This window comes from Euwallacea similis, chromosome 21 (assembly GCF_039881205.1).
Source record: "Euwallacea similis isolate ESF13 chromosome 21, ESF131.1, whole genome shotgun sequence".
NCBI lineage: Eukaryota > Metazoa > Arthropoda > Insecta > Coleoptera > Curculionidae > Euwallacea > Euwallacea similis.
The window spans coordinates 1,315,791-1,324,957 of record NC_089629.1 but is presented as its reverse complement, the minus strand read 5'-3'; the positions used below and the strand labels follow the sequence as shown (position 1 = coordinate 1,324,957).

The 9,167-nt window shown below is 35.7% G+C and overlaps 1 protein-coding gene across 1 annotated transcript; it reads right to left on the bottom strand.

The window, feature by feature from the left end:
* Positions 1-4,780: 4,780 nt before the first annotated feature.
* On the bottom strand, positions 4,781-9,167 carry LOC136415945 (cathepsin L-like proteinase). The gene is made up of 4 exons (XM_066400868.1): positions 8,988-9,167; positions 8,576-8,920; positions 6,287-6,581; positions 4,781-5,176 (listed from the first exon to the last, which is right to left on the bottom strand). The coding sequence occupies exons 1-4, from the start codon at positions 9,069-9,071 to the stop codon at positions 4,839-4,841; spliced, it is 1,062 nt and encodes a 353-aa protein (XP_066256965.1). The 5' UTR covers positions 9,072-9,167; the 3' UTR covers positions 4,781-4,838.

Below are 9,167 nucleotides of genomic sequence, written 5' to 3'. Positions count from 1 at the left end.
AAAAGCTGGAAAGCCAAAAACTGAAAAATTCATCCTAAATCCCGCAAACCGTTGGAAAGCTTCAAGAACTCTTAGGTGGCGTTTTTGGTAGCCAATATCAAAAATGAGGAATTCGCGCCAAATAAACACCATTTTCTGGAATTTTCACGGATTATTTAAACTCTCATTTGAAAACGCGACTCACATCTCTTGTTTCAAGTGCTGTTTTCGTTCCCCCATTTTAATTTCAAAGAATTTCCAACAATAAATTCCCTTTAATATACTCTTTGGATATCCTGGAATCCTTCCCCCGAGACTGACGCGTCCATAAAAAGCTGGAAAAATCGACCGTTTACCAATTCTTTTTCAATCAGGCCTTACGATATACGAGGAGAGTTTCACTCCCGATCCAGATTTCAATGTAACCCAGGTAGCCGCCATTTGTCAAAGAATTTCATTTCGGCTCACGTGTCTCAAATATGTTATTCTCTTGAATACGCACCACGCGGTATGGATACGGCATTTGCCACACTATAAAACAGTGACGTCGACTCTTTAGAGCTATTTCCGAACGCAATATACGTGGAAATTATATTCGCAACAAACGTATTTGGAACAATCACCTTTGATATCTGCTGCTTTTTTAAATTTAAATTTAGAACGAGTTGTGAAAAATCCAATTTAGGTCTAACTCCTCCGCCTCTGTGTTTAGAGCCAGTGGCAATGCTGTTCTCTATTCTGACATGAATCCCGCGAGATCCATTTCTAAAGGATTCCATGCAACTTTAAAGCTCACCATAGTCCGATTGGGATTGGGAACAGGTCAACACAATAGCAGGTTAATGACTATACAAGTCCCTCGTAAGGTATGGGCTTGGTATAGCTTGGTATATTGTTAAATTGTCCCTACGGAACTGCATTCTTTCCAATCTCGCTGTATTGAGCTGACTATATTCACAGTTTAATCTGCCTTAATTATGCTGAAATGATTATTGTGAAACTGGAAGGAATTTGGCACACAGACGGGAAGACATAAATACAATTATTATTCAACTGAACAACTGGGAAAACCCGGTCTAAACATTAGGGTAAGTTGTGTGCCTGTCCATCACTTTTGACTAGACTTTTACGAGGAGATTCGGAATTAAACGGGAGAGTGATGTTAAACCGATGTCAGTCTAGAAGGATAGAACAAAGGGATTTGAGAGGGGAAATGTGAAAATTCATACTCAATTAGTTTTGTTTGTAAATTTCGTGTCGACGTAACACAATAAAATTCAGAAATAAATTCTTTTTAATATACTTTCTGTTCAAAATTCTTAATTAACCTGAATCGACCTGTCGCACGCGATGTGAAGTCACTCGGACAGACGCGATTTTGTTCCTCATGGCGTTTGAATTGACCCGAACCGAAAGATTTTTCACAACCTGAATCGACCTCAGTTTTTCTTCAATGAAGTTTAAAACGTCCCTAGATGACGTGACTTTTTCGAAGAGTTCGAATTAACCTGAACCTACCCGACCTTTTCCCCCTTCAACTCGATATTTTTTAAAATCTTCGAAGGACATCTGACCTCGTATTCTGACGACCGAGCAAGATAGGATTCACCGCAATACCTACCCACTAAAAACCTCGGGTTGAAAAAACCTTTTTCCGACTCTGGAAGTATTCCTGAGAGATATATCATCAGGACCAGAGAGGACTACGCACTCCACTCGTCTTCTGCCAGTGGATTCCGCACTCTTCTCAGCTGTTGTATTTTTATTCCATCCCTTTGGATCATTTCGGTCTTGTTGCATTTTTTATCGCCCTTTATGTAATTGATAAGTCCTTGGTGATGGCTTCGCGCTTCCTCATACTTAATTTCTGTCCTTTCAAGTTCCGGGGCAACGCCACTCTTCCTCCTTCCAATCACTTTGCCTATACCCCGTGCCGTATCATGTTGTTACCATTGCTGATGTATACATCTGACAGAAATTTTGGCTTTTTTCTTCGGCAATAGAAATTGTTCCTGCATGTTTGCATTTTCTTCTAATATGCTTCTTTTTGCGTTGTAGCATCCATACGTGTACGATCACCCTTAGATGCTTGTTCCCTTCATCTTTTGGTCTAGACCTTTCATGGTATTTCGCGTTGTATTTGCCCCAGAACTTGGTTTCTAATGATGCAATAGGTCGTTCCTTCTGCCCTCCTCGTCTGTTATCTCTTCCTCCCTCCTCCAGGGTTGGTTACCCGGACTCGGGAAGGAGGCATCCAGGAGTCACCACGTGGATGTTCGAATAGGTCTTTGATTCCCAAACAAATCTTGAACTAACCAGAATTAACCGATGGTTTTGCATAACCTCAGATATAACCCCGAAAGTAAAATTTTAATGTAAACTATCCAAAATTTTGAAAAAAAAATCCTTAAATCTTTTAGAAATGTTTCAAAGTCTTCTAAATGGTAAAGCTCATTTCTGCAGTAGTTTACAACAATTTAGTCCAACCTGCAAATTTCCTGCATGAAACATGCATAGTCCATTGGTGCAGCTAGTTGCTACAAGGACGTAGGAATTTTCATAGTTTTTGGATCATAAAAGGTAAATGCTTCCAGAATTCGACACTTATATCAGTCAAGGGGGTTTAAATTTACTCCTTGAAAAATATTGTATAATGCATATTTTCGCAACATAGTTACCTTATGACCCTTACCGCCATTCAACTTATAGCATGATTATTTTCAATTTAAACTTGAAACTCGACAAAAGTTTAAAAATAATTAAAAATAAAATTATTTATGAAGAAGTGTTTGCTGGGATAATTGGTCATGTTATTAAAGTGGTAACGGCATTTTTTGCATTGGCATTCAAGTAGCAATGAAAGATGTTAGATAACCCGGCAAAACATGTTTCTACTCACTGGTTTCATCGGCCATGGATGTGAGCAATGTGGACACACAATTCATCCTAAATGTTTTCATATACTGGGAAATTCATCCAGATTCTGCATGGTAGCACCACCATGGATACCTGCTATGATTGATCGCCAGTGGGGAATTTCAGATAAGGAAGTATTTGTGGGGATGGTGCAGCATATCACGTTCGTTGAGGTGATATACAAAAATTCTTAAATGTTTACAAATGTGTCCAGGAATTTCTCCATTATCTGAACGATGCGAGCGACCGAGGACCGTTAATTATCTTAAAGAGATTCCAAATTTGCAGAAATTATTGATCAAATAATACTTGCCTAACTGCTCAAAGATCGAGAAACCTACAGGAACTTCTCTGCAATGAAAACTGTGCCCAAGAAGCCTATCAATTATTCTGGACAATTCACAAGTTTAGATGTATTGCGGATCAATTATTCAATTAACGTCGGTTCCAAGTTAAAGATGCCTTGGAAGTTAGAAATTATTGAGGTTCTCGAGAATTTGGAATTTATTCGAATAATTGCCCTAACATTCGAATCATTTTTTTATTAAAACACTTCTATTACCGCCGCCGCTGTGTATTGGCATTTATTGCATTATCCAAAAATGCCAAATATGCACCAAGCCAGACCAAGTTCTACCATCACCATTGGGGGAAGATAGCTGAGTTTAATGGAAAGTTAAATAGTCCGACTATCATACCAAAATAAATTTCCATTGAAGTAACTCCAGTGCCATTGCCACCGCAACTACTGATGGAATTATGTCGACATCTTCGTCTATGCATTTTTTGTTCAGATGCAAAGAGAGAATAAATTGTCAGCAAAACGTCTATATCAATTTATCATGATTCTCCGTTAATATCTGCTTGCTGATTTAAAAAGTCACAGTTGGTCGTGCCCTCAGGTAATTCGAGTTGATGTCAAGTCTCAGTTAAACCAAATATTTTTTGGCGATGTAAATACCTCCCGAAAAAAGCGTTGTCCCTAAAGCTGCAATCCATCATTGGGAAAGACGGCTACTAGACAAGATCTAATCCCCCTTTTGCTAATGATTTGCCCTAAGCACATCCTTAGGGAAGCCCTTTTTCTGCCTCCAGTCTATAAAATAAGACTTTTTCGTGTAATTTGGGCTGATTAAATTCAACTGGATGCACTTAAAACATAAAGTAATTTTTTAAGCTTGATAAATGATTTTGCTGGAGCGTTTTCGTTGTTTCAACCCAAAGCAGCAACAAGAAGATACGGTCGAACATATATGTTAGTTCCTCAATGCTTTTACCCTTATTACGTTTTTCGGATACTTTTATTGCAAAAAAGGGCAATGTGACAGTCTTCAGCTTTAAGGTCTGCTTGAGGGATATATTACGCAATTTTTAATTTGAATAAAATGAGTTTTCGGAGAATTCCAAACGTGAAGACGAGTCGAAATGAGGGAGAAAAGAAATAAATTTCCCTCGAATTCACTGAATGGAATAAAACAAAGAAACCGGTATTGGATGTCGAAGACTTTGAGGATTATTAAAATATCGACGTATAGAATATGCTCGTGACTAAGATAAGATTTCAGTGAGTAAAAGTTGCCAGTTCTCCTCGCTATTAAAGTTGATCGAAATTAAGGCAATTTACATAGATTGAGTGCCACACGCATACTTTAGTAATTCATTTTATACAAATGTGTCCATTGAGAGAGTTTAGACATAATCAAGGAGCTTTTGGATCCGAAAAGATTAAAGATGTAATCTTGGCTCTATTTTGCGGTTGAGTGAATCAGGAATTTGCATTTGCTTTGCATGAAAATTATTCGCTTATAATTCAAAGTAGTTAAAGTCTGATCGTGGACGGGATTGTCTGTCTGCCTCCAGCAAAGAAAACGCTTTTTTCTTCAAAAATAACTTCGATAAAATCACTTTATTTAAAACTTGATGTAACATTAAACATAAAGCTCTCATCTATTGAGAATCATATAAATAATGCCAGAAATCAAAGATGCTGCGCTTATATTGAAAACATGTATCTTAGAAGATCCAGAATTTATTCCTATAGGGTAGCAAGCTTGTCTTGCGACTCCACACAACCCAGATCCCCTGGCTAACCTAAAATAGCCGTCCTCTCCCCAATTTATTCCCCATGAATTTTTTATAATCCAATAACTTTGACCTTCATCAGTTGTATTATATCCGACCGCCAAAACAGCGTGGTTAATTTCGTTTGAACAAACTTCATTGAAAACGCCGGATTTATAAAATTGTAACGGATTTGCGTTTATTGCAACAGAAACTGGTCCTGAAAAAAAAAAGTTACGATCATATAGTTTCCAAATTATTAAAGTTTTATAACAAACCAATCTATCATTTATATCATATAAACTCCAAAAATATATCTAAACCTCAGCTATTCTACACTCGTAAAAGTACTTATTATTTGTAAAGGTGCGATAATCTACTATGGCAATATATCAAACTTACGAAAGTAGCCTTTTCTTAATCTTGCAGAAGTTTTAATGGAACATTTACATACATGAATTACCTTATAGCTGAAAGCTACAAATACCAACAATTTCGTAAACTGTAATTTTCGCAAATTCTCAAAACGACTCTATACAAATATAACAATTTCACATCTGTTTATGAATGATAAGATGATAAATCCTTAAATTGCAACAAATGCTAATTGAACGTGAATGATGATTTCTTCATTCACGCTCGATAACATTTGTCTCTTGGAATGTACTTCATTAATAATAAATACAAAATGCCGCAAGCCTCGCAAATATGCATCCCTATGGAATAGAGCTAATAAAATTCTCATATGCATAATGGCCGTTAGAGAATTTAGTAGGCCATAAATTAGAAGTTTCAGTAGGCCTTAAATTTGAACTTTCGACGTGGAGACGCGGCAGCAATCATCAAAGTATTATAAATTTTGTTGTTAGTTGTTCAGTGATTTAAAGCTTAATGAATTAGAAATACTACTCAAAATGAATGATCTAATCTCTACTCAAAGTGAATCTTTATAAGTAAACAAAAATCCAAAAAAGCCTTTTAATTATTAAGAAAAATCGATTTAATTGTGGCCTATTTATTCACTGGTATTTGGCACTAAAAGGTAGATAAATACCAACAGCTTCTTACAACAGAATTATTTAAAGGCGATTGTCAGTTAATTTGTGGAAAGTACGGATGGTTAGCCCTGAACAAAATATAGTAATTACACTCCCGTATAATGAGCATCATCCACGTTTAGAGAATTGTACTACTCGTTTCGTTCATAACACATACTTCTACAAACGTGTATGATTGCCATTATTATATTCTCGTTCTAAAATATTTTTAGATTTAGGATTAACTGTTCTGTCAGAAATGAGACAAAATGGTCGATATTTTCAAAACTTACCTACAATCCCTACTGCTACTTTCAAATCAGTTTCATTATATTGTTCGATATTTTGATAGCTTTTCAGAGTCACTGCCTTTCGGTTTCCTTTTTGACATGTAGAACTTTGTACACCTCGATAAGGGTAATCTTCTTCATATGTTAGACCATTTTGAATTATGTACTCATATGCATATTGTACTGCTCCACCGTTGCATCCTTGGTTTTTTTTTGTATCACAATCTAAAAGGTTCTGCTCGCTTAGGGCCACGAGGGTATTTTCTTTCATTGCTAGCTGTGCCTCCAAAGTTCCTGTCTGTAGGAGAAAGAATTATTTATTATTGGTAATCGTATCATTACAATATAACAGGTGAATATAGGTAAAATGGTGACGACCTCTGAGTTACATATTTTTTTATTGGAGAGAAACGTGTACTTTATAAGTATGTTTGTTGTGATGGAACACTTCCATGAATTCATAATTGAGTACAAGATATTAAGATATCGTCATCATTACGATATACATATCTCAAATACTGCAGAACCTACATAAAAAGAAAAATGATATTCGATAAAAAGCTCTACTTAGAATGCAGTGGCGTAGACCATGTAATGTGTCGTTCGTAGTTTTCGAGTTAAAGTAATTTATGGTATGTATGATTCGAAAACACGAACATTTATTATTATATATTTTTATTAATCTACTTTTTCAATAGTTTTATTAGGGTTAATACATGCCGTTTGAACGGAAATCAATGACGCCACTGTATTCTACGTCATTGACTTACGCATGGTATTTTTGCTTTTCTGAACACTAAAAGACAAGCGAATTCCGAAACTGTATAAAAAAACGAGTAAAAATAGTAATATTTTTCCACTTTTTCTAAACCTCTTAATTAAACGATTTAAAATATTTAACAATATTTCGGGATATCGCATTTAAAATATAAGTTTCTCGTGCAACACGAAAACTAAGAATGATAGATTGCAATACCTTATACCACAGAAATCTACGTAAAAAATCTCTATTCACCATATTTTTTGCTTTTTAACGCCATTCAAAGACAATGCGAGCATTCGCCATATTCAGAAAATTTTTCACTTTCACTCTGTAGCTTGGAAGCAAAGCCAAAGTCATATGAAAACAAGTAATTCTGACATGAATTTTGTCACTTTCTATGCCTTTCAGGGTGCGATCTTCAATAACTAAATTTGCCAATGTGATTATTATGGAACACAAATTCAAAATTGAAAACGTTTGAAGGTGATGTCATTAAATCTTAAATTTCTCCTAACTAAAAAACTGATAAGAGGCCATTTATAATAATATTTACCCAGAAACACAAAAAATAATTGAAAAATTATCACCCACTTTAAAATCTTATCTCTCATCTCATTTTAATATGAGAACTTTTATATGCACATGGACGTATTAATATAAACCATAACGAATATCTCATAATTGAAATTTCAACCCAATATTATCGAATTATGGCAAAATAAGTTAGTAATTCCTCAGAAAGCTGCATGTTATTAAGAGAGCAATTCACAATCCATGCTGATACGAGAAATTTATTGATTTACTCAGGCTCATGTTGCATAAAAACTTAATATGTATTTAGTTCAGGTTGGTTCGGTTTCTTTAAATCTTTCAAAATAATTTCTAGGGTAGTTCCTTGGTAGACAGAAAAATCTAAGTCGACGTGTTTGGATTCGCATTTCTGAGCTTGCAGACTTCATTTCCACTTCTTTTCTTCAATTTCAGAAGCTACATTCAAATCTTGAACTGCACAGTTATTTCTATCTAATTTAATCTAAATCCTGAAATTCCCGAACGAGAAATTCGGGAAATTTTAAGTCGAAAATTTTCGTCAAAAAAAAGTCAATCCTGGTTTAAGTTTCCTAACAGGCTTTTTGAGGAATGTGTATTTCTTTATTTAATTTTGGGAACTCATATAAAGAGACCCCTTTTACTAATGCTATATTATATAACAAGGGTGGTAATTAGGTTATTACCACACGCACGTGCAATTTACAAACCGGGGCGATGCGACGAAATTGCAATCAATCGTGAGCGGTAATAACTAAGTACCAAGCGGATCATATACAATACTTTATCCTCAACCGCATCAATTGCGTGGAAAGTGAAGTCAATGAAGCTGATACTACATTAAGTTTCAAAAATAAAATGTCAGATGGTACCGCCTTGCGATACTGAACTATTTACCGCACTCGAATCAGTGCGGCAAAAGCGACCCACCGCGCAATAAATATTTTCAATTTCTTCCTCCATAAAAGAACCTCACTTACTGTGCTAAATGCCCAACAATCCCCGCAGTTTCCTTGATTCTTAACTGCAGTAACCATCCCTAAATCTCTCCAGTCAATACTTTCTGGAAGTTTACTGTCATCAAGTTTCATATTGCCTCCATTCGCATCCTGGTTCAATGAGACGTTGCTCAACGGTATAGTCTTTAACATTGATGAGAATTCTTCTGGAGTCATATCTGCAAATTGATTAATATCCATCGTGTAGGTGGTCAACCCTTGGGCATATAATTGATTGTGTTCGTCAATTTTCCGCACGTTGCTGTTGAAAGTCTGCTCACGCAGACTCAGTTCCGCATCTGACTGATATACCTTGTTATATTGTAGCTAAAGCAAGTAAAGCTGGTTAATCAGAATGCAGTTATTGCGAAACGTGGTCAAAATGTGGGCTTACCTGAAAGCTCTTGAACGATGTTATTGCTGTGCCTACGCATATTTCGGCAATCAGTAATACAATGCAAAAAAGTACACTCTGCATGTTTCAGTATTCTCAAATGTAAATTAGATCAAGTTAAAAACTACAATGAGTGACTTGAAATGTTGATACCGCTATTTGTACGAAATCCATTAATTC

Coding starts and splice junctions, on each gene's coding strand:
- LOC136415945 (XM_066400868.1), bottom strand. CDS start 9,071: ATGCAGAGTGTACTTTTTTGCATTGTATTACTGATTGCCGAAATATGC. Junction 6,582..8,575: donor ATTGTTGGGCATTTAGCACA/GTAAGTGAGGTT, acceptor TTTCTCCTACAG/ACAGGAACTTTGGAGGCACA. Junction 5,177..6,286: donor AGTAGCAGTAGGGATTGTAG/GTAAGTTTTGAA, acceptor TTTTTTTTTCAG/GACCAGTTTCTGTTGCAATA.